Here is a 26,758-nt window from a genome sequence, read left to right on the forward strand (position 1 = left end):
AGGATTTCCATGGGGGAAGAAATAGAAAGAACCAGTAAACATATAAACAATTAGTGACAGAGAATGCAATTAAGGCCCAAGGAAACAGTATTTAACACACATCAGACTAAGAAAACTTTAAATGTCAGCAGACACCACAAGTTGGTAAGGCTGTAAAGAAATGGAACTATTAACCAGTGCTCCTTCAATATAAAAAATTTCATAGATATAAGAAAACTCACTATATGTATTTTCTTATATCTATGAAATACTTAATAACTTGAAGAAAGCATCTACCCCTACATTTTAACTAAAAAATATTCCTTTAATTGAATAAGAAATTTCAAAATTACTGATTTTGTAAAAAAACACTAAGATTTGCTTAATGACTATAGAGTCATCACACAACACAAGCAATCATTTTAATACAAGAATCAAAACAATTTTGTGCAAACTAAACTTTGCAATATGAAAGCATAAGGAAAAGAGGGTAGAGGGGATATCCTTACAAAATTCAATTTGTTAAACTAAAGTATGATACATTATCTATTTTTTAAAAACCTCTTCTTGCTAGATGCCTCAATATAAAATAGTTGGGCTCTCCTCACAAATGTGGAGACTAGTAATTAGAAATGCACTTAGTACAGGAAAGTGCTGTCTTCATGTTTGTTATCAGACTGCACCACAGCCTGAGCATTCTGGCCTTCTCAATCAGCATGTCTGTTTAGGAAAATCCTTCCCCTGCCATTGTCCACGTAGTTAAAGGCCTGTCAACGACACCTTTTCCCTAAACTACTACTTACTGAAAAAGTCAATCTTAATAAGAGAAATTTTCAGGTTTCATGTGATCCATCTGTCAATTTTTCAAAGTCTTCTCTTTCTCTTCAGTCACACACGATCACTACACTTTTTTTTCAAAGAAAGAAAAAGTAACAAAGAGCTCTGTTCTCATTTTCTTTCTTTTGTTTTCATCCTTATTCCATCCATCCATTTATTAAAATATTCATTAAAAAGATATCTGGTATCTTCTGCTTTAAATCCAGAAATAGGCAGAAGTTCACCTTACTGGCTTAAACTGGATGTTAAAATCTGTGAAAGCCAAAAAGCCCAATTTCCCTAGCACCTTTCTTTCTCCCAAACCTCCCGTCTATAGCGTATGGGTAACCTTGAGCAAGCAAGCTTCATTGTCATCGATCTTTTTCCTCCCACTTACATTACCCAGCTGAAGGCGATAATTCTTATAGTACACCACCCAGCTCCAAATTTCTACATTTCTAAGATAAATCTTGGCAATTTTCAGCACTGTTTCATATGAATATCCAGAAAGAAGCTGCTCTTGATGCCAACGATAGCATCATCTTTGAAGCACAGACTTTGCATCCTGGACTGTTTAACAAAATTGAGCCAAAAAATAATAATGACAATTAGCTACCCCCACTGCTCCCATTCAGCTTCCCCTCTCACTCTGACAACACATTTCAATGTGAAGAGAGTGACCTGTTGTTACCAGCAATTTCTACTGGCACTTTATCAGCACCTCAGTTTTGCAGTTAGAGCGAAGCAAGATTGAGATTCCACTTCTCATTTGAAAGCATTGGAAACTTGTCCATATAATTAAATCCTTACGTTACGATAATATACTTGTAAACTGTTTCTGGCACAACAAAAAATAAGCATCTCTTGTACAACTGATTAGAACCAGGAGAAAGGAGTCCATTCTCACCCCTAGTGGTAACACAGAAATCTCTTAGCTTTTCCTCTCCGCGCCAAGCCAGCCAGCTGTGGGCAGTGCCAAGTGGCTGGCCAGGTCTGCCTCGGAGTATGTGCCTTCTCAAACTCTACGGGGAGAGCTGAGAGCGAACTTGGGGCTGCAATAATTATCTAGCTAGATAAGTAAGCATTTAAGGTGCATTTAAGTCCTGGTGTAGAAATTATAAATGTAAATCTACCATTGAGTTGCTTTAAAAATAAATTTTGCCCTACCTGTCATCACTCACTCTCTTTCCCCTTCTTCCCAGATATTTTCACAAGCCCCATCTCCACACTAATTTCTCTACCGGAGCATTTTACTCTGACTGAAGTATTTAGAAATGGTGCACAAATAAATGTTACAAAATACAGAAGAGCGGTGTGTAGTTCTGCGACTAACTACTGTGTAGCCTTAGGCAAGTCCCTTCATATTTCAGGAAGTGAGAAAGGCTGTCACAGATGGACAGAGAAATCTGGCCCAGCAGCCGGAATCCACCTGTTTCCTACACTCTCTCCTTTTTAAAATGGGCACACTGTTGAGGAAAGGAGTTTACGAGCAGAAATATGATCAATCCTTCGGATAACATTCTCTGTCCTTCCTATCCAGAGTCTGGCAACATTAAACCCCATGAGAAGTCATCAACGCTTGAGAAATACGGAGCTTACAAAGGGAATAATGAGGTGTCTTAATTCATAGGATCCTGGTGTTTAAGAAATGTTAATTGCATTTGCAATTCAGTTTAAAAGTAATTGAGTAATTATATAAGAAACTTAATGAAAGCTCAGAAAAATCTAGCAAGCATTTACCCATAAACCAGGAAAATCTCCCCCGACCCAGACACACAAAATATAAATGTATAAATACAAACTGGTAAAGTCTACCAGTAATTGATTTTTTTTTTAAGGAATCTAATTGTCTTCATGATACGGGGTGCAGCCAAGAGGGCCTCCCCCCCCCAAAAAAAAGGGATTGGGAATGAGATCCAGAACTCAAGGCGTCTAGGAAATATTAGAAAGACATGTAAGATGTCTTCACCCCCTTCCCCCCACAGGTGTGAGTTGAGGGAAGGGACACATGGAGCAGGAACATGCAGGGCTGTTTTGTACAGCAACAGCTTTGCAGCCAGTCCATGGCATGGTCATTTCACATATCTATAGCCTTTGGCAGGTCGCTTAGGTATGTTAAATAGCAGTGGCCATGCTCTGAGCCAGGGGGATGGAAAGGAACTCCTGCATGGGAGCTTGGACAAGATAGGCTCCATGACATGGGGCCACACCTGCCCAGACACACGATGGCAGCCCAGTAAACTTGGAATCATACAGAAATGCTGGCCAGTGTGGCTGATTGTGGAAATCACAATCGGAAATGGGGCTACAGAGGAGGACTGGCGCGGGGATTGAACCCAGACTCCGCAGCCATGTGAGAGGGAGAGATCCAGGTGCTTTCTGCCAGAGTGTGGACCCCCGCAGCCACGTGAGTAGAGAGCCACGCGAAGCTTTGGTAGGGGAGAGGACCCCGCGGCTGTGGCAGTGCAGAAGAAAGCCTCGTGCCTTTGGCCATGTGAGGATCCCCCTGGTTTGGGAGGAGAGAATCACCATGTGGCTTTAGCAGAGAACCACCACTCTTTGGTGACCAAGGGCGACCACCCCACCCTGTCCCCACCCCCCACAGCTTTGCCGAGAAGGACCATGCTGTTTTGGCCAGAGTGGGGACCCCTGCAGCTTTGGTAGAGGAGGACCATGTGGCTTTGGGGTGCTCCCTTTGGCCACATGGCCTGGGAAGCAGGAGAGACTTTGCCTAGAAGAAGGGTGAAAGAACTCTTGCCAGTAGACCGTGAGAAGGTGCCACATGGCTTTGGATTAATTAGAGATCCTGCCTGGATGGCGACACAGCTGCTGGTGTCAGCGGCCTGAAACAGCGTGCTTCTTTTCCTGATGGTACCCCGAATTAGGGCAGGGGGAGAAGGGAGCACTGTGGGCATCTGAGAGTATAAAAAAAGGGCTTTGATGTTTTAATGAAGACATTAGGTCACTACTTTAAGTCTGTACAGCATCAAATGAACATTTCCTTTCCTTTTCACGAATCTCTGGCATTGAGGGACGTCTTTCCTATCTGGCGGCGGACGTAATGAACCTGTGTGTGTGTGTTCTGTAACAGTTTTTGGCGTCTCTGCATGGGCCCAATAATTGCCCCCCGGTCTCTGTCTGTAACACTCATTCTTTTTCCAATCAGAATTCTAATTCTGAATTTACTCTAGATCACAAATTAAAGTCCTATCCTTTCCAGGGCTATGAATAGAATTCTGGCAGTTTAAACAAAACTTTTTTCAAAAGCTTTCCTTTTTCTCCTCCTGGAATCCAGGAAGAGGCTAGTACCCTCTCTCTGGCTACCTTCACTTACCTGCCCAGGGACTCCCTTTATCTTTGTCCCAGGATGACCCAACTGGACGGGATCCCCTAGCCCTGTACCAGGGCTCAACACAGACCTCCAAGAGACCTCGCCAAGATGGAAGGGCAGACATGTGAGATGAGAAGCCACCTGCCATGTCAGCCCTGTTGCAGAGAAGCTGCCCTGCGGCCCCGCCTCTCTCGGTGCAGCAGGCTTCCACTTTGGAAGTGCTGCTGCCGCTGCCCTTTGCCCTCCAACCAACCAGCCACCCGACCCCTCCCTCCTGCATTAGTGCCTCCTGGCTCTCGGGCCCAGTCTGAGTTAATTCCTGCCTTCTCATTAACTGTCCTCCAGTTACTGCCTGTCCATCTCACCTCTAACCTGCTATTATTCATTCATACTCTTTTTTCTTTTATCCTCCCCCAAGGTCATTTTTTTACTGCTTTTAAAGAGAGAGGAAGGGAGACAGACAAACATTGATCTAAGGAAAAAACATCAATTGGTTGCCTCCTGTATGCACCCAGACCAGGTATCAAACCTGCAACCCTTCGGCTATGGATAAGCTCCAACGGACTGGGCCGCATCAGCCAGGGTTTTATTCATTCCTACTATTAGTATAAGCCTTTGATCTCCTTCTCAGTCATAATTTTGCTCCGAAGTGCACTACCTGGACCAAGACAACTCACACATTCCCACCATGGACAAAATCAGAACCCATCCTTGTTCTCATGCTGACTGCCTTTCCTGTGCTTTCAACTGCAGCTCCCTGCAGCCACAGGGTCCTGGCCTGAGCCTCATCCGTCTACAGCATTAAGATGCACAAAATCCAGGAGCAGAATGGGCTTAGCCACTACTGACACCAATAATGGAATCAAGAACCGTCCAGGGCCATAAATGATCCCGCCATTTCTCAAGAGATGAGCAGAGCTCAGAAACGGTGAATCCAGGCAGGTGGTTTTCCACAGGAGCAGCCTTCTCTGTGTGGGCCCTTGTCTCTACTGCAAGGCTGGGTCCTGGGGCTGTGCTTCAGGTCTGCAGACAGGACTTAGCAGGATTCAGGAAAGAAAGCAGGGCTCCGTAAAGGCACGTGATCTATGATACTCACGTGGAGGGAAGAGTGGGGCAAGAGACCTGTGCGTGAGAAGGGAGAGAATAGGCAGTGTGGGACTCAGCGGTAGATATGAACTGCCACGGCTTAGCTGAGCTCGATCTGCACTTCCCAGCACTGTTTTCCCTGCCTTGGCCCATTGCTTCTGGCTTCTAAGACACATTTTGGCAAGATTCAGAAGGCAGAAGTGCAGCAGCAGCATCCCAGCTTCACACTCAGAAGGTCAATGCAGGGCTCCAGATGCAAGGGTAGCTCTCATGTGTTGTCGCCGATGTGCTGGTTCATCTGGCTGGTGCAGGCCCACAGCTCCTGCGGTTTCTGCGAACCTCCATCAGTACGTGATTGCCAGGCCATGGTGTGTTTGACTGAGAGAAGGGCGCCAGCTGCCGCTGTACTTGCCAGCATCCCTGAGGTCGGAGGCTTGTAGGTGGAGAGAACCTGTGTGGAGCCCAGTTCGCCCTCTTAGTTTCTGGTTTCTCCCTGCTCTCCCGCACTTCCTCCTCATCCTTGCTTCCTGGTTGCTGACCTACGACATCAAGCCTAGCATCAAATATATGGGAGCAACTTGCTTAAACTAGCTTCTACAATTAAATGAGGCCAAATCCTCTTAATACATCCTGCATTCTACACCATCCCCACAGTCCTGTTTCTCTGATTATAAGTGAATAGAAACTTGAGTTCTTTAATATGCCATCTTCTCCTTTCTTTCCTTTCGATTCAAACTGGCCTCCCCTACCACCCCAAACCACCTGCCTCCTTCTCCCTGGCATGACCATTTCCTTAATCATTAAACCCTCAGTACAGTGAGGTTCTTATCAGCGTCCAATAATCCAGGAACAAAGCCTCCGGTCTGTTGATCCTAGAGACAAGTTTAGGTCAACCTAGATAGAGATAACATCTAGTTCTCAGTTGTTATCTGAGAACCACACCCAGAAAAGTGGGGAAACCAAAGGGACGCTATAGCTGGCATCAGGACCAGATGGACTGATCAACTGCCTCGTACCCTAGCCCTGATCAATCCATAGAGACCATAACCCTGCTTAGACCTTGGTTCCCTTTTTCACCATGCTTAATGATTTTTCCCTGTATAATCTATCCCCTAGAAGCCATCAGGGAGCCAGATCTTCGAGCATTTGCTCACCTGTGACTCCAGGTGTGGGCCACTTCCTGAAAATTAACCCTTACCTTCTATGCTGCAAGCTCCTATTCATGTGTTATGGGCTTTGATGCCTAGAGGCAAACAGACCCCTTTAGTCTGGTAACAGGATCAGACTGATACAGAATTTACTACCAACACTAGGAAAACAAGCCATGCTCAATATTAATAATCAATTGACTCTTAAATTGGATTATTTGTGAATCAAACCTCCATTAGGCTATAAAGTATACTGAAGGACTAAATTATGTATAAGAAAAAGAATTTCACTCATTGTTGAATCAATATATTATTCATGATTTTATTAAACAAAAGTGTCTTTAGAGAATAGGAAGAAATTAATTCTCAGAGAACATAGATGAGGAGAGGGGAAAGAGGTTACTATTCTTTCCTAATGTACAGATGTTGACACATAAAATTGACCGGAGAGATACAGTCCTTTAATAAATGCTTTTAATAATCAATTACTACGTTGATTTAATACTCTAACATTCTCATTAAATCAAAATGTTAACTGAAATGGTTGCACTTAAAATATGCTCATCATTTTTATGATCACTCAAAGTTTTCGGGTAAAAGGTACATTACATAAACTACTGTGATAATGTACTCTAAATATGATGCCCTAAAGCTTAGCTCATGACCCACTATAATCAAGTGGCCAGAGAATGAAAATGCGTGAGCAAGGAAGAGCGTGAGAGCTCAAGAGCACATGCGCAAGGGAGACGCAGTGAGCGAGAAAGGCAGCGGGGCAGTCGTGGAGAGGAGAGACAGGGAGGGGAGCAGAAATCCTTTGGACACATAAATGAGCCTCAAAAGATTCCAGCCAAAATACTTAAAGATATCACCGAATATCACATTTACCCTGAACTGCGAGGGGAAATTTTTCAGGGTGCTTTTGTGTTAGTCAAAGGGAAAAAAATCTATAACTTTCTATTTTTTAAGACAAATTTTTAAGCAGTAAATGAACCCAACTGACAAAACAAAGGGAGAAAAACAGAACCAGAGACTTGGAAATAAAGAACAAACTGGCAGGGACCAGAGGAAAGGGGGGAGGGGGTAAAGGGGGGAGGGGAAGGAAGGGGAAGAATCAAGTCAAGGAACATGTGTAAAGGACCCTGGACAAAGGCAAAGGGCAGGAGGACGAGGACTGAGGGTGGGAGGTGGGCGTGGGTAAGACAGGGGAGAGTAATGGGGGCAAATGGGGACAACTGTAATTGAACGACGTGAAACAATTTTTAAAAATTTAAAACAAAATATTATAACTTTTCATGGTTGCTCCCATTTCTTCCAGTCAATGTGATACCATCATTCAGGGCTCAGGTCAAATGTCACTGCGTATGTGAAGCTGTCTGTGGCCCACACCAACCTTCTAGGTTTTATTGAATATATTGTAGCCCTAATGACATCAAACTGCAGTAGGGTATTTGCCTGTCCCTGAGATGATGAAGTGCTGAAGACAGGGTCTAAATATAATTCCTCTCTGTAGCCCAATGCCTAACAGATAACAAATGCTAAATATATGACTGCTAGATTTCATTACACAGCGCAGGATAGGTGGGATGGTTGACTTTATCTGTCACCTTGACTGGGCGGGCCTCGGGGCACCCACATCAAACCTGATGTCTGGGGATGTCTGTGTGGGAGCTTCTGGATGCGCCTGGCATCTGAACCAGCGGACTCCTCACACGCACTGCCCTTCCCAACGTGAGCAGGCACCGGCTAATCCGCTGAGGGCCTGAAGAGAACAAAAGTGGGCAAAGGGACAGAATTCAGCCCCTGCTTGCCTCCTTAACCCGGGACATCAGCCTTCTCCTGACCTTGGGCTGTGACATACACAGTTGCCTTCCCTGGTCCTCAGGCCTTGGCACTACCCCAGGGGCAGGACTTCTCGGTCTCCATCATCTTATGAGCTGATTCCTTATAATAAAGCATTGAAATCATACGAGATATACATATAAGTCTTCTGTTCGTTCTCTTTCTCTGAAGAACCCTGACTAATTCAACAGAAGTTGTCGACAATCTGTGAGTGAACCAAGTAACATGTCTACCAACCATCGCAGCATATCCAGTATCTGCAAGAATTCTATTTCTTCCATTTATTACTCTTTACTACTCGTAAGTAACAAGAGAAAGCCAGATGTGTCTCTTCCTTATAGACACAGAGTCACCATCTGGAAGTCCCAGGCAGACCCTAAAATAAGAAGCTGACAGATTACAGGGGACAGCCGGTGTCCCCAAGCACGCCGCCCCATCCATCCCAGCACACACCTCTTCAAAGGCAAAAACCCAGACAAATGCCGGCCTGAGCAGCAAATTCTCCTAAAACCAAACTTCATTATAAACACAATGAACATGGCTTCACATTAATAAAAATGGTCATTTTAATGAGCACTAAGTAACTGCCAGGCAATAGAGTAAGTGCTTTAGCATTGTGTTTCATTTTATCCTCACAACAACTTTATACAGTGGGCATCTTCATCATCATTATCGTCATCCCCACATCGCACAGGTGAAAATGAGATGGGGAAGCCGGTGAAGCCCTGGCTGGGCCAGGACTGAAACCCAGGAGGCCAAGCTCTTAAACAGCACACAGTATGCTCAGTACTCCCCACGGGTCCCTTAAATGCATCTAAAATATTTCTTATTAAAAAACGGCAATATTAAGGCACTTTTATAACCTTCCTTTGAAACTCAAAGCATAACTGTCAAAGCCTGAGAAATCCTGGAGGCTCCTGGAAGCTGACACACACCTCCTAAGACCTCAGTGAAGACACAGAACTTCCTAATAGTAAAACCATGCAGTCACGAAAGGCTTATCCAGTGAGAGCAGAGAAAGTGGTACTAAAAGAGCAAAAACAGCATCTTACAGGCTGGCTCCACCATCAGGGGGTCTATTGAAGCGGCAAAAGGAAGGCAGGCGGGGGCCTTCATCTCAGGAGCCTTGCTATACAGTGGAAATGGAAGGAAAACTCTGGGAACGACACCTTTATTTAGAGAGTATCTGAAATAAGCTCAAATCAAAGATTGGGAAGCATCTAGCTCATAGCCTGTCTGTGCCCTGCCCACAGCATTACCTGCAACATGAGAAACGACTGGCCCCATCGAAAGATGAGTAACCATCAGAGAGAGGCCGTAAGGGGACTGACTGTGCAGAAAAGCGGCAAATACCAAAAGCAAAAGTCCAGTGAAGAAAAAACATCACAAGGAGAAATTACCCAAGGAATCAGAGGAAGAACTGAGACAACACACTTCATGGACTCAAAAGAGAATAACAAACAAAAAGGTCTTTTTTAAGAAATTAAAAAAAAAGTTCAAGGAAGAAGTACAAGGGTTCAAATGGTATAGGACAGGATAATTGGAAGAGATTAAATTAAGTTGACAGAACTATAAAGTACTATAGAGATGAAAAGCCACTTCAGGAAGTAAAAAAATTACTAAGAATTTGACTGTAAACAAAGAAAAAAGGTTTCATGGAAAAGCAAAGTATGGGGAAAAAAGGTAAAGATGAAAATCATAAATATGGAAAGCCAAGAACAAACATATATTTTCAGGGTTACTAAAGAAGAGAACAGAACGAATGGATAATATACTTTAATTATAATTTTAAAGTCTGAAGACATAAAAACAGACTCTACTTCTCAGACTTTAAAGACAGATGCCAAGAAAACCAAAATAGAAGATAAAAACCAGACAAAAATCGATGAATTTACTGAACTTTGAGCTTACTAAAATTAGTCCATGGATATCTGAAGGAAAGCAAAACAAGAACAAATGAAAGACCAGTTGGTTTCAACCTTCGTAGGAATGCAGGACACCAGTAAAGCCAAGTTTCCATATTTCTGAGAAAAATAAGACAAGATGAAGTACCTTTCATAATTACAATGAATAATCAGAAGTAAAGGGTAATAACCTCAATATTAAAAAGGTAGTAAAACAAGAGGAGGGAAAGTTAGTTAGAAAGAAATGTCACCAATTTTCCCATCTTTCTTAGCAAAAAGTCAAAAGATGCTGTTTAAATTCAGTCATTTAAAGAAAGCAGAATTACCAGAACTCATAAAGTTGGGACTTTCTCCTTTTTACTCTTAAGTAACAACCTCACTTTGGTGAAAGGACATCAACTAGAAATTAATATATTCCTTCACTTTAAATTCAGTTTCTATTTCTCCCATTCTATTGAAAGAAAGGTGAAAAAAACGCTTCTTTAGAAATAGAAAGTGTAAATGCAATCCTGTTTTTGCAAACATGCCCCCATTACTTGTATACACACACACAGATGCTGTCAATAATTCACCAATGGGGGTGAGGTGAGGGGCTAACAGGGCTTTGCATGCTTTAATGTTTTTTAATGAGCAATGAATCATCTTTTCAAATGATGAAGCCACTATTCTACTTCAATAATTACATAATCTTTCTCAGCTCCCTGAATGTTATCTTGTTCTAATTTCCCAGATAGAAATGAGATACTCAAAGGGGGAGTGACTTGAGAGAAGCGTGACCTGATGCAGGAAGAGATATATTAACATGCGTGGTCCACCTACTGGGTCTGCATCATCATACCTCCTACTGATTTGGCTCAAAAAGAGGAAGAACTTTTAATATAATTACATGTGCCTGGAAATAGGATGACCCGCCACATGCAGCAGGACATTCCAAGGAGGTTGCAACATCCCGCTGAAGTAACCAACTCATCTAGGAGGCCACCACACACCAAGCTCATGTTAAGAGTCAGGGACTTTTGAGGGTACCTCCAACTCTCAAAATGCTTGACTTTAGGACATAGTCATACAAAAGAGTCGTGAACCTCTCTTATGCCTTAAAAATAATGTTCACTACCACACACACCTTAAGAATTTTACAACTTTACACTGTTTTCACAAATATGTTGTATTTTCTTTCACCCCCAAAACCGCTTCTGAGATAGGCAGGACAGTTGTTATTAGTTCCACTTTGCACTTGAGAAAAGAAGTCACCCGTCCAAGGCCATACAGACAGGGAACTGCAGAGCTGGGACTGGACAGTTTTTGATCTTTCTGATTCAATATTTACTTCCTAGGCAGCTATCTACATAAATGTTTGCTGACGACACGTTTCATTTCCACCAGCAGGGCTTTCTGAGCAACTGGGCCTACCTACCTAGTTCAAAGGGAAAGAAAGGCAGGATGCTGTTACAATCTTTCCATCCTGTGTGAAGGAGGAAGACTTGCACCTCATGGAAAAAAAAATGTAAAGAAACCACATTGTACATGTCCATCACTAGGAAATAACTTTTTTGGTAAACAATGAAAGCTTTCACAGAAAGGCTTGCTATTGCCCTCTTACATTCCAAACACAAGGAGGAGAAGCCCCCACTGCTGTGCACCATGGCTCCTCTGGGGTCGTCACCGAGCAGGAGTGTTCACGCGAACGCTTCTCATGAGAAGCTGCACGAGTGAGTGAGTGTGAGTGTGTGTGTGTGTGTGTGTGTGTGTGTCTACACCCTGGACGCCTGCTCTAAACCGGCTGCGGGGAAGCACTTGGTAAACGTCCTGCGATGGAGGGAAAACACAGGAGGGAAGCCAGGTTCTGGAGCAGACCCACGCACAAGCCACCGCACTCACAACGACAGCACTGCTGAAATGCGTTTCGGAACGCACAGACCAGCTTTATGTAGACATGTGTGAGCGAGAAATAATGGGTATTATACTCCCGTTCAGTGAAATACCCACGCTCCCTCCTCTCTAAACACTCATGAACTCATGAGTTATCAGCTATGAGGCACAATCATTTAGAATGAATCGCATATAATGTATTATAGTCATTTATGGTAATGTTTTTAGAGTATATCCTCAGGGAAAGTGGCACCACAATGATTCTCTTTGCCATCACCTTTGGTTATCATGAAATTAGTTACAGAACAATGACACTGTCAAAATGCATAAGTTTGCAAAGCTAACACTAATCCATTCAAACTAAAATTTAGTAACAATTGCACAAAAACATAAAGTGATATTATATCAACATCATACATTAGGACAGGGATAAATATACTTTCCATGATCACCAGTAAAGAAGGTTTCCATATTTACACAGGGATGAGCCAGAGAAATTTAAATTTACCAACTGTGCCCTATTTGTCTTAAACAGTTTGTGAAACTGTTTCACTTTGTAAATGAAATGATCAAAGGTGTGCTAGGTAAAGCCACCTTAACAACAGCTCATGAGAGCCAATTGCTAAACTTTAAGGACTTTTGCAAGCGACTCCTGAAACCTCTGAAACCAGCCACAGGAGTTTTACCCCTGAGAACTGATAAACTCCCCAGGTCCAGCCCCCCAGCCCCGCCCCTCGGGCTGGTTCACAAGCACACTGCTGATCCAGGTACAAATGCGTACACTGCCCAATTAATTCTCATGAAGTGCACCCACACGGGCAACACTGGGTTCAGGAGAAAGAACATTACTGTTATACCCAGAAGTCACCCTTGTATCACCTCTGAATCAATACTCCCTCTACAGGTCCGAAAATTGTCCAGGTATAAGCATGTTCTGAGAAGGAGCAATTTTAGCAAGGAGGAGGAAGAAAGGCAGTTTTAAGTGAAAAATATGACCTGCAAAATCATTTGTAAGTAACTTTGAAAGTAAAGGCTGGCAGAAAAAAATGTGACATGATGTACATTTGTTTAAAAGTAGCGGGAGTAGCCCTGACTGGGGTGCCCTGTAGCCTGGGCATCATCCCACAAAGCAATAGGTCACAGGTTCAATTCCTGGTCAGGGCACATGCTTGGGTTGTGGGTTTGGCCCCTGGTTGGGTTGTGTAGGAGAGGCAACCCATCAATGTTTCTCTCCTTCTTTCTCTCCCTCCCTTTCCCTCTCTCTAAAAACAAATGAATAAATGAATTTTTTTAAAGTACCAGGTAATTGGAGTAGGAAAATATGAAATTTTATGTTTTGTGCAGTTCAATGAAGAGTTACAAGGCAAGGCACACGCATGTACACCAGACCAGTTGAGTGTATAAACTTTACGCAATGAAGGTGGTTTAATATATTATAAAAATGTTACCTATGATTTGTGTATTAACATCAGTAAGATGTTAATGCAAGAAAGGAAATTTCAAATAACTACCACAAATAAAGCAATACCACAGGACTTCTCCTCTAATTCATCCTGGTACATGTCTGTGAGAAACCAAAGTTAAAATCCTTTCAAAATCATCCTACTCTCAAATGAAAGCTGAGATTGTGGTCTCAAAGAGAACAGCTTTTCACAGCAATCATATACCATATGGTGTTGGTATTAGGACTGTGCTTGTAGGAACTGATATATATTAAACAAAATCTGGCCAGGTTTTTTTTTTCCTTTTTGTCTCGTTCCCCACGATCAGTTGTATCAACTGGTTCGCCACTATCTGACATCCATTTAAAAGGTGATTCTCAAAATTCCAACGTAAGTTCTAGAAAATAAAGACAGGCAGACTTACACAAAAAAACTGTTTCTTACTCTCATAAATTTCTTTATATTTAAGGGATTAAAAACCAAAATTACACTTTACAAAGAGATGGGTGTATCTAAGGGTGTCTTGACCTGTCTCATATTCAGACCAAGAGTGCTCTAACGAGTCGCCAGGGGCAAAATAGGGTTTTCCCTGCACTGACACAGTTTGGTTAACCAACCTTTATTGTTTTCCTCTTCATATGGATATTCATTCATCCATTGGTGGCTGGAGTCACATTGACCCTGCAAGAAAAGCAGAGAAAAACAAACAATGAGAAAAAGTTCCAGGTGTCTGATAACATATTTTCCCTGGAGTTAGGGGCGGGGAAGAAACACAGACAATCCTCATTCTACAATCCTCTACACTCTTAATTAGTGGAGTGACATAAATATAATAGCTGAGGGATATTTTTTTCTTTCATTGCTTTGGTTTTTTGCTTGCTCTTTGGCCGCCATTTAAAGGGCAAAATGGAGAAATGAGGGGAGAGAGGCAGAAACACCAGCTGTGACAAACTGAGACAGATCTGGACGCACCAGGGAGGGAAGACGGAGGGAAAAACGGCAGAAAGTGGTTTCAAAGTAAACGGAATATATGAAAGAGGACTCACCAATACTCCAACTGAAAGCACTTGGCGCCTTTACTCCTAGCAACTAGGAGATTTCTAGCCATGCTGTGGCTAGAAATAACTAACAGAATACTTTCTGGTGGCTCCATAGTGGCCAATAACCAAGTCAAACTTTTAAAAACTGATGTAAGTTAATACATGTCACCTTTTAAAAATTAAACAACTATAAAGTAAATATTTATATGGTTTCTAAAAGCTTCCTCATCCCCAGGACCATGTGGATCTTCCCAAATACAATTAAATATCGTTGGACTGGAGAGTTCGGCTTAAAATGGACCTTCTGCCCCTTTTGGATATATCTTGAAAGTCCTTCTATTTGTTTTTTCTCAGCATTATGTAACTTGCTTCAGAATTTCCATTTCATGAGGCGAATTTTCTTTGGCATTCACTTAAGCCAGCTTATTAGATGCAGTTGATTTCCTTTTTTTTTTTTTTTTCCATTTGGAATTACATTGGAGAAGGGGACACACCCAGATCCTGCAGACAGCTGGTGCCCACATTCGTGGGGCCGGGCTGCCTCTGCACTGTCTCCACGCCCTTGACCAGCCACCACCGAGGCTCACACACTCACTCATCAGGCCCTAAGGAAACATGGCGGAACTCACAAGGTCCACTGGTTCTGCCTGGAAGGGGAACTGGCCTTTAACTTTACTGCAGCTTTAATATTTGTTTCTGTCTTTGTCTGTCTGTCTCTCCCTCTTATGTATGTTTCTTATGTCTCAAAACATACCTCCTCATGTATACTACAGATTTTACTACTAGAAATGCTACTACAAAGCAATAAAATATAAAGGTAATATCTTAATAACTATAGTGGCAGACTGTAAGTATTCTCTCGAAATCAGGAGTATAAGTCTGTTTTTATATTCTAAAGCCATAAAATGGAATCCCCTGAAAGAATTTAAAAGTCATTGAAACCAACATGTTCTCACCAAACATATATTGATTGTCCTTTCTAGTCTTCAAAATATATATAAAACAATCAGCTTCAACTTCTTGGCAGAATGTACCCGGTCTTTCAAAACTGGCTTCAATCTTACATTCTGGCTCCTTATATCTCAAAATGTGGTTGTGTTTTTTCCACATTTTAATATTCCATGAGAATTTTCATAGTATATTAAGATGTGAAAAAAAAAAAAAAAACTGCACGACTAGAAAGAATGTCCTCTCTAGAAAAGCTCTGCTCAGAAGGTGGGAACTGTGATGGCGGACCCAGCACAGGCTCCACCTCCACTGTTCCCGGCCAATCATCCTGCATTTAGCTGCTCTGGGAGGTACTGCTGGTTATTTCCTTAGAATGTCATTATATCATGACTGGGTCAAAATAACGTACATGTTTTTCAGGCTGTCAAAATATATCACCAAATTGGTTTTTAAACAGATTATACAAATTTATATTCCCACCAGGAGTAAAAACACATGCCATTCACAATGCCATTCCCAAGTTTGTTTCCCAGCATGCAGCATGCAGCCCAGCAAAATTTGGGAGACTGACACATGTTTGTGGAAAGAATAAAGCTAATAATGAGAAATGAAAGAAAAAAACAAATAAAGAAAATTCTCCCGTATGTCAAGTGTGAATTGTTCGTACCCAAGCAACTAGCACCTTAATTATATAATTTGTTGTTTTTAGGTACAATTAATCTGCAAGGCTAAATTAAACACTGTATTATTTGAACACAATACTGCACATTTCCACAGCATCTGTGGGTTTACAAAGTAACCTAATGATATCATTTGCTCTGAAAGCAGTTCTAGGAGCTGAGCACGTGAACTATTTTGAGATCCATTTGATAGCGTGAAGATCAGAGGTTAATTTTCATACTAAGGTAACAAGTTAGATGATGTCAGGGTTCTTACAAACCCCTTTAGTCCCCAAATCTTACGGCACAGCTCTTTGGGGTTTAACTTAAACAAACACCTCTGGAGGTTGCAAACCTGGCACAAGCCTGGTACAATGCTCGCTATCGTTTCCATTCATTTCATTGCCTCGAGAGCACTGAAGACCACCCCTGCCTCAGCAGCACCCAGCCTGCGCGCCTACACTGTAAATAACACCAACAAGAGCAAATGGAGACGGTTCACAGTTGAGACATGCTCTAGATGCACTTTTGTCATCCACTGGCTGTGTGACCTGAAGTGACTCACTTAACCTCTCTAAGGCCCTACTTCTCCAGAGCAGCAGGGATATCCACCGTTTTATCCACCCCCCCCCCACATACTCTAATGGAAGCAATGTCGACACAGCAGCCTGCGCCATCGTACGTGTAAAAATAATCACTCTTCAATGGACAACTCAAGTATTAAACGGCAAAAAATTCCCCTAAATTAAGACCTCAAGACAGAACAGACGAATCTCAAATTTTATTCACGCTAAGGGGCCTTTGTGTTGGTACTCAAACCCACACCCAAATCAGGCCATGATACAAAACAGGAAAGTGACCCATTTCCAGTAACAGGTAATACCTCACCGATTTCCTAATGAAAAGATCACTTAGCTTTGCCAAACAGGTTTGTGAAATTATCCAGCAAGTCTTCCTAAAGCACAGAAGTTTTAAAGGTCACTGTCCTCATCAAAAACTCATCACAAATGGTTTTGGTCCTCCCTTTCCTGGCTTCAAAAATAATTCTCCACTGTCAGGTGAAGAAGAACACAGGGTCGGTCACTTATTTCAATAAGAAAAACATGACAAACCAGAAAAAGTATAAATTATCACATTTTGGAAAGAAGTTTGGGTACACTTTTAAACAAAAATACTGCAGCCTAGAACCACTGATGAACGCTCATGTTTTAGTGGACAGTCTGGAGAAATTCTGGCTACACCTGTTTCTCTTTACTAGCTATTGTACAGAAACAGAGAACGCTTTTCTAAGGTCTTCATTTTCTAACGGCTGCTCCTTTGCCTGTAGAATTCCCACACATGGTCAGCCAGCTTCCTTTAGACTTTAGGAAGAGTTCCCTGGACAATAGAAATGACCTTGGCCAGAATGAAAGTAGATGCTCCCCACCTTAATGAATAAGGAATCACTCTGGAATAATTACCTCATAGTACAGGCCTTGTATTACCCTGTGGTAACAGGGTAACAGGGTGCTGGCTCTTCATCACATCTTACATGACCTGTTATTTCTCAATCATTAAAGGTCAGTGTCTAATACATTCCAAATACTTCAGGACCCATAGGTTTCACTAGCTGCGAGTTCCTCTGAGAATCCCTGTATCCATCTTTAAATGGAGATGGAGAAACACATTTCAAAGGTGCTTACAGACATCTGACTAGTCAGGGTACTCCACTCTCTGCACAAATGCAATTTAGTTGCTCTTTTTCAAGTGAATTGAATTCGGGTGCTGATACAGCAATTCCATTTGGAATTCTGTCGTCTAGACTTAGCTTTACAAATCACTGCTTCATTAGAATGATCTTGTGTTTTCAAATACTGATTTTTTTAAAGGCAAGTAATAAATTTTTATATACACATTCATTCCAGTTACCATAATTTTTAAAGCTGATGAGGGAACTCAATAGGCACTTAAGTCTGAGACAGTCTGCATAACAGATCCATGTTGGCCTTGCTCTGTAGCAAGGTTTCTGACATACAGGTTACCTTTTTTTTTTTTTTCTTGTAAAGTTCTCTCCGTTTTATCTGCCCTGGTGAATTATCTTGGGAACTAAAGACATTTGAAGGCTAATCTAAATATCTCTGTAGGTAAATGCAAATGTAAGCACTGCGTTTTCACCCTATTTTGACTTAAAATGAAAAGATACAAAGCAGAAAGCCTCTTGCTAGGTGACAGGTGACACTTCCAACTCTCTCCCCAACTGGAACAGCGTGAGACGTCTGACTCCTGAGAACAGACACATGGATTTCCATGGCACACACATCTTCCTCTATCAAACAGGAACCTTGTGTTCACAAAGTTTTTAGTACAGGCCACAGATGGACAGCAAATCATGGCTATAAGAATATCAGATTTTAGATACGCTTCTCACAATAAATAGGAAAGAACAGATAGTTTCTGATTTGGAGTACAAAAAACAATATTCTAACTAACCTCTACATATAAAATACACATAATTTCATGAATTACAACTACAGATTAAAGAGTGATCATTTTTAAGAATGTTCAAACTTTTAATAGATATCACTTGGATTAGGGTAGGTAGAGTCAGTCCATATAGAAACCCTTATTTTTATAACAATTAATCCAATCTCCATTAAATTTATTGACACAAGACTATCATAGCAATGATCTGAGGAATTAAAAAAAGGAAAGCATAGGAAACTTCAATACAGATTATTACCTGGACATATTTTACAACGACACACTTAATTTCTAGTATGACTTCCCTTTTGCAAGAGAAAAGGCCAGGCACACAGTTCCACCCCCTTCCTTTGACTTATTCGGCAATCCAGGTGACAATAATAAAACACAGAGAACTCTTTTCTCCCCAGAATTTCAGCATCTGCCCTGAATGAATGACAATCTCCATTCCACAGGAGAAAGCTGTGTGTTGTCATAGAAAAGATCCAGGTGTGAACGAACACCAGCTCTAACAGCTGGGGGCAGCGTGGCTTGGGACAAGTTGTTCAATCTCCACGTGCCCCCCTTCCCTCTCTATTAAACTGGAATAATAAACCCTACTGCGCAGGGGGAGGGAGCCTAGGAATATTGAAAAGCAGAATGCACACAATGTGCACACCAGACTATCTGGCACATATTAGGTATTCCACAAAGGTTAGTCCTACTCTTACTCCCTACACTTACATCATTTATAAAATCACACATATACACGGTGATTTACATGCATTTATATCAACTGTCCAGACTCCTTTCCACTTTGCTGAGAACTAGGAACAAGCGATGACTTGCTCTTGCCCAAGCTGCACTACCGCAATACCGCCCCTAACAACGGTTGCATGTTTCTTACAGGAAGACACTGGGATACACAGTAACAGCATCTCCCCCTGTGATCTCACAACACAGTGTCTGTAATTCTTCCATGAAGAGAGTTCAGTAATGAAGTAACTAACAGAAACAGGAATTCAGAGGTCAGTAAGAACCCAGATTCAATAATGAACCTCTTAGAATTGTTATACATGAACTCATTGAAAATTCTTTATTTATTAAGTTGTTTTCCACTATTTCCAGTTTGATGTTTCCCTGAAAAATACGCTTCCACCCAAGAAATCCTGCACTATCATAAACAAACAAACAAACAAGCAGACAATGGCATAATAGGAGCAAACTTCAAGGTCCCATTTGGAGGAAGGTTCGCCCAGAAGCTTGAGAAATCACGTAAGAAAGAAGTTCACTGAATAAACGTCCCATTTTCAAAGAAAGGAGGTAAGGAAAACGCATGCTGACGTGGGAACTACTCTTTCAATCTAGCTTCCCTTACGCCCCATCATACTCCGCAGAAGACAAAACGAACCACAGCAAATGAGCTCAACATTTCTTTTACATGTACTGTGCTCAGTATAATGGTTTAAAACATAGTTTATGCTTACATTCAAGTGTAACTGCTGTGTTATCAGGACCGCACAGAAATCTGATTTGTCTTGCAAAGGACTAAAAAGATGATTAAATTCTGTCTTCATATGTCTCATTCATGTGGTTAAATTGCAACCCAAATACAGACACGGGCAAACTGCGCTTGCACGTAAAACCACTTCACACAACTACCTTCTCCGGAGGTAACTCGGCCACACACAAGTTTGCATTCCCGCAGGAACACTGGTATCGTCTCTCAATCCTCTCTACCATGATGTGTTTTAAACATCACGCTAAAACGTTAAAATCTTTGGGATGTTTAAAAAGCTGGTGGGAGAGAAGGAATAATAGGGTGCTTAACTATGTCCTGATCTCACTCCCTAGCCTTTTATGTAAGTGTAATGTGATCGTATGATTTATACACAGAGGAGCAAACAACTAACAATAAAATCATCATAAACATCTATTTGGCACCCATTAAAAATGCATAATTCACAGAGCCTAAGAATTTCTTTACTACCTCCCTCCACTGGGTGCTATCAAAACACAGCTAGATATATATTTTAGGGTAATTACAAAGTTTATAACATTAAAGATCTATAACACATTGAAGAAAAATGACTTGGCCTATTTATTATGCAGCATATGTAGTTGGCTTTCCTATTAAATGTTGACTTCCATGTTTAGGTTGCCAATGCTAAGCAAGATTAATCCCATTCAAATGCATAATAAAGAGTTTGCTTAGGAAGTAAATTTATTTTCTAGTCCATCACAACAATAATTGATTAAAATATGTTGCTCTGACCCAGTTTTGAATTAATTCATGGGAAATAAAACAAATATTTATTGAATGGTGGGGAAACATTCCATCAAACTGTGAAACCTGAGCAGAAGAGCAAATGGTGCACATTTAATTACGGCTGACATTTAAATGAAATTTGCATCCTCAAAATATTTAACAATAATCAGAAAATATCAGACTGGATGCATTTTTAGGACACTCTTTAGTTTTAATCTCTTTATACAGCTGAACCAAAAGAAGTATTAACACAGGCAGATTTTAAAGTACTACGTGGAAGACAGGTCAGGGAACTACCGACATTTTGACACAGTAGTGCCAATACGAGAGAGTTCATTTGATATTTTTAATGACTACCTTATGGGCTGCTGAGGGCCTCACTCAACAATAGTTTTGATGGGCTGAATTCATCAATCCCGTTTGCACATTCAGACACCGTAACCAGCCCCCCACGTAGCTCGTAATCTTGTCCACAGTAGAATACTCAATTAGTAATCTCAATGATGAGTAAATTAGTAGACTGTCAAGTGGATTGTATAACCATATGCTTCTCTCATAACTAAATAATACTAAAAATCAAAATACTGTTAAGAATGCTAAATGATAGGTCAATTATTGTGTATAAGGAAAAAAACAAAACTGAAAAGTACCAAAAACCAAAATTAGAGGTCAACTCTAACAGAATACACGGACTTGCTAGCCAGTGATGAAGGCCCAGTAATTTACAATAGTGATACTTATTACACGGTACATACTCTGTTATTCATGCATCCATGAATTGCCCACAGCTCCCAGGAAGGGACGACATTAGAAGTCATATGTCACAGGACCTGATTTTAAGAAGCTCACAGACAACAAAGGTACGACAAGTATAAGTAAGTAACTGCAACAATAACAGGAACCACCCACTGAATCTTTACCACATGTTTCACACTGACACGCAAGGTTTGGTACAAATAACGCCCCTTTTTTATTACAAAGTCTTTCATTACAAAAATCATAAGCATGGAATTCTGTAACATAACAATAGCACACTTAAGCACACCATAGGATACTGTAGGTGAAATGTTCAACTTAAAACTATAAATTATTATACCCATATTATTGCCCTACCAACCACTCTCAAGCAGGCGTTACTTCTGCCAAGCCCTGCATATGATCTAATACATTCACGTAAAACACAGCCATTCCAATGACCTCGAATTAAAACCCACATTTTACAATGAAAATAACTGTGATCAAAGCCCATATTCCCCACCAATGTCAAGCTGACACTCCCGATGACTCACAGGGGCTCTGGGGAAGGAATAAGGAACAGTGGCAAGTTGAAGGGACCCACTGAGGCTTCACAGCGGAGGGGAAACAAAGCTGAGTCTTGGAAGGTGGGCAAGAGAAGACATTTCAGGAAACAGGGATGGCTTAGGAATCAGTGCACTTAAATCTGAGTCTGAGGACACGCACACACATGTGTAAGTCATACAGATACAAATATGTGCATACACTGACACAGATATTAGTACTTTCACTAAGAACAAGTGTGTATACACACACACTTATGCGAATGAGCATCCCAGGACCGGCGTATTCACGCCAGCCAGCCTGTGCCATAAAGCGAGGCTCCGACATGGAAAAGGACTCTCTACATGGAGAGAAGCCTCACTTCAAGTACATAATAAAAACAATCCTGAAAGTATCATCTCTAGTGTCTCAGGTGCCCATTTGTCTTACAACGTAAAGGGACTGGTCTTCTGTATACAAAATCACGAATGCTAAAATATGACTTCAGAAAGTTACTTCTATGAAAACATGACTCTAAGAGACCTTTGCCATGAACTGTGTGATGTTCCATAAGATGATCTCCGATGTCTCTGACCCTCACCAATCAAAATATTTTTCAGACATGAAATACTCCCACAGCCAGTACACATGGGCGTGCCGGCACGCTCACACACACACATGCAGCCACGTCGCCGTAGAAACACTGGCCAGTGAGAAATTCCCCAAGTGTGGGGGAGGGGAGTGTAAGGGCACTAAACGGTAATGAGAAAAACTGCAGTGAAAAATAAAACAAATTAAAAAAAAATTCCTGAAGTGTATGTAACTTACATAAGCTTATCTTTTAAAAAATATCCCAGAAAATTCAAATGGCTTTGAAAAATAATAATGTAGCAGCCAACAAGTATCAAAAGTATTCTGATAAATAATCTCAGAACAAAAATGAGCCAACTGCAGGCTGAGAAATCTACTTGGAGACACACATAAAACTAAAATACTAAAATCAGGGTTAGTTCTATAAATAAATGTATATAGATTTATCTCTATTCCAATTTTTAAGAAATGTTTGTGAATAGAACACTACCAAATAACTATCCAGAGTAAGCAGGTTAAGTACTCACATGCATTTCTCCAACATGGGGAATACATGGGGAATATATTTTTACATTTTAATTTAAATATAGTATTCAAAAAACACCTGACTTTAAAAGGACAGCCCTTCAAATTCTGTAAACTTATTCCTGAAGGTGACTAAATACATATTGGGAGATACAGCATGGCAAAGCTGCTGGCCCAAGAAATGAATTCAAATTGCTCTCAGCAGAGGGGTGTCAATTAGCAGCAGCGGCAGGAGAAGAAGGAGTAACCGTGGTTACAGCATCAGCAAATACACAGAATCACATGTGCTAGGCACCGCTCAAACTGCTAACTACTAACTACCGTACTCAAATATTCCTCAAAACCCATGCGGTAAGTAGTATTAACCCTCTCATTTTACAGGTGTGGAAGCACAGATTATACAAATTGTAGAGAGGTGTCTAGTATACGCATAACCTCAAAGTTACCTATGGCCCATGGACCAATAAATTATCAAGAGGGGCCGACAAGAGCCATTCTTGGTCAGAGAAAGGCAAGCAACTTGAAACAAACCTAATACTTCAAGCCTCTAGAATAACCCCTACATCTTGAAGCAGTTTTAACCACACAATTACATGATGCATTTTTTTAAATCCTCACCCAAGGATACGTCTATTGATTTTTAAAAAGAGAGAAAGAGAAACATCGTTTCACCACCTCTGGAATGTGCCCTACCAAGGGGTGGAGCCCACAACCTAGGTATGTGCCCTGACCAGGGTAGGCCTGGAACCTGCAACCTTTTGGTGTATGGATGATGCTGCAACCAATGGAGCCACCCGGCCAGGGCTACGTGATGCATTTCGTTTGGAGTCTTTATTGCCCTTAGCAACGTGCTGACCACTTGTAGCTGACCACTAGATACTATTTGGAGAGATCTGCGTCAAATTACATGGAAAAAGCAATACAATCATCCTTCCTTTACTGTTCTACAATCCTGCCATTAACTACTGTGTCCCCATTGGTGAATTCACTAACCTGTTTGGGCCTCAGCTTCTTTATCTACAAAATTAAGGGACTGAAAGATCATCAATTCTCCTTCCACTTACAAAGTTGTGGATCCTACGAATCTTAGGTTTTAAAATGCACAGTGCTGCAAGGCATCTGCTATGAACTAGAATAAATTAAAGTCAGTTAGGAGAGTTTGAGTTCTAACTCTGAATTAGTGAACTCAGGAAATTTAACCAAACTTCTCATTCCTAGTGGCTCCTAAACTGCTTTGGGTAAGAACATAATGGATAACTGGTACCCCAATTGTAATTTAGCATGCCACCTATCTTTATGAAATGGCTCTCTGAAGGGAAATGCTTAAGAAATAAACTGATACAATGAGGTGAAATCTTTTCACTATTTACAAAGCTGAGCCTGTGGACACACCAGTGGCCGAACCACCCTCTGGAGGTGGCCGTGGAGAATCCTGAAGGCGAACAGGGAGGACTTCTCTTCTAAGCACAATCCATACAGCACTGTATTAAAACAGAGCTTATCTGTAACTGTACGTAATTTCCTTTCCAACAGCTTTACCACGGCCCCTTGGAATGCTCGGAAATGTGTCTGTCACTTTGTCTTGTATAATTTAAAGGAGTATATTACTTATAATGGTATCTCAGCAGTAAAAAGATAATCCACACATCAGGCATGTGCCAAGCAGTGTGGCAGGTACTTTACACACATTATCCCAGGCAGTCCTCGCTGTGAGGAGGAGATAATAACCTGCACTTCACAAGCGATGAAACGGTCTGATGGCTGTTGAACTGCACGGCCGGGATTCAAACACACGCTGATCCTGCAGTCTCTCCTCCTTTCTTCCAGCCACAGTGCCTCTCACTGGGGGCTCCGCCCTGTGAGCTCCACGGAAGTGCTACGCCAGAACCAGTTTCTACAGTGACACATGTGGCCAGATTTCAGGAGTGCCACCAAGCACAGAAAGGGCACAGACTGTCCCTGCAGCATGCACTTTGTGGCTCCAAGCAGCCACTGAAGAGACTGATGTTCTCGTTCTCAGTTCTCTTTTTTTAAATTTTTATTTATTTTTATTGATTATGCCATTACAGTTGTTCTATTCCCCCCTTCATTCCCCTCCACCCTGTACACCCCCTTCCCCACCATTCCCCCACTTTAGTTTATGACCGTGAATCTCAAGTTCTTTAGATTCTATATTTCCCATATAATTCTCCCCCCCATCTATTTTCTACCTACTGTCTATGCTACTTATTTTCTGTACCTTCTCCCCCCTTCTCTTCCCACTCCCCTGTTGCTAACCCTCCATGTGATCTTCATTTCTATGGTTCCACTCCTGATCTAGCTGTCCTCTTAGTTTGCTTTTGTTTTAGGGGTGGTTGTTAATAACTGTGAGTTTGCTGTCCTTTCACTGTTCATCCTTTTTATGTTCTTTTTCTTAGGTAAATCCCTTTAACATTTCATATAATAAGGGCTTGGTGATGACGAACTTCTTGAATTTGACCTTATCTGAGAAGCACTTTATCTGTCCTTCCATTCTAAATGAAAGCTTTGTTGGATAGAGCAGTCTTGGCTATAGGTCTTTGGATTTCATGACTTGGAATACCTCTTTCCAGCCCCTTCTTGCCTGTAAGATCTCTTTTGAGAAATCCGCTGACAGTCTGATGGGAACTCCTTTGTAGGAGACTCTCCCCTTATCTCTTGCTGCTTCTAGGATTCTCTCCTTCATTTTAATCTTGGCTAATGTAATTATGATGTGCCTTGTTCTGACCCAGAGCCACAGACACTGAATATTGCTATTTGCTACCGCTTCAGTAGCATTTCTCCAGGTACGTTCTGGGGACTGAAGGGGTCTAAACTCAACGAAGTATATCAAGAGGTCTTCTTTGCCAGCACTTTGTTTTTAATGTAGGTTTTCCCAGAGATGCAAGAAGATTCCTGCATACCCTCAGAAGTCCCAGGAGCCTCAGAAGTTACCGGAAAGTAACCCTCTCATTTTTGTAATACCGTGAACATTAACCATAGAGCTTATCACAGACAACTATGCTTCCTTAAATTACTTTATTCAGCTCCAGATGCTAAATGAGATGTAGCATCCTAAAGCCTGCAATTCAAATCTCAGCTTCTCCATTTCCAAGTTATATGGCCATGGCCTACTCAGAATCTCTCTAAAATTCAGTTTTTCAACATTCACAAAAATGGCTAAAATAAGGCCTATCTTGCAGAATGTTTGTCTTGTCTGGAGAATCTAAGAAATGCAGAAGGCACTCAATAAAAGTAGTAGTTATTAAAGTACTAGTTTTCTTATTGATAATGGCTACTCTGGTCTTTTAACACACAGAACGAGGTGATACTACCAGGCCATAGAATCTGCCAGAAGCCAAAGAAGATCAGAAAAAAAAAGCCACAAGAACCTCTCTGGGTATCCTATATTATTAAATTATGCTTTTTAACAAAAGAGAAATCATTACTAAAGGCAAACATTTCTAGAAAAAATATTTACACACACACATACATATCCAAGTCTGTCCAGAAGGTATCTAGCCATGGACTATGAAAAATAGAGACTTTTTTTAACAAGATACAAGATACAAGAAACACTGAGCATAGGACAATGATG

At 41.4% G+C, this 26,758-nt stretch overlaps 1 protein-coding gene across 8 annotated transcripts in view; it reads right to left on the minus strand.

Moving 5' to 3' along the window:
- The window catches only part of KLF12 (KLF transcription factor 12), a 421,617-nt gene that overhangs the window by 275,188 nt on the left and 119,671 nt on the right, over positions 1-26,758 (minus strand). For all 8 annotated transcript variants that reach the window (XM_053665635.1, XM_053665636.1, XM_037153237.2 and 5 more), the window contains one exon: positions 14,032-14,095. In XM_053665635.1, coding sequence (XP_053521610.1) covers positions 14,032-14,064 — 33 coding nt within the window. In that variant the 5' untranslated portion in view covers positions 14,065-14,095. The remainder of the gene's footprint in view (positions 1-14,031; positions 14,096-26,758) is intronic.

The sequence above is a fragment of the Artibeus jamaicensis genome, unplaced genomic scaffold (genome assembly GCF_021234435.1).
Source record: "Artibeus jamaicensis isolate MK-2021 breed Jamaican fruit bat unplaced genomic scaffold, CSHL_Jam_final contig_415, whole genome shotgun sequence".
NCBI classification, from domain to species: Eukaryota; Metazoa; Chordata; class Mammalia; order Chiroptera; family Phyllostomidae; genus Artibeus; species Artibeus jamaicensis.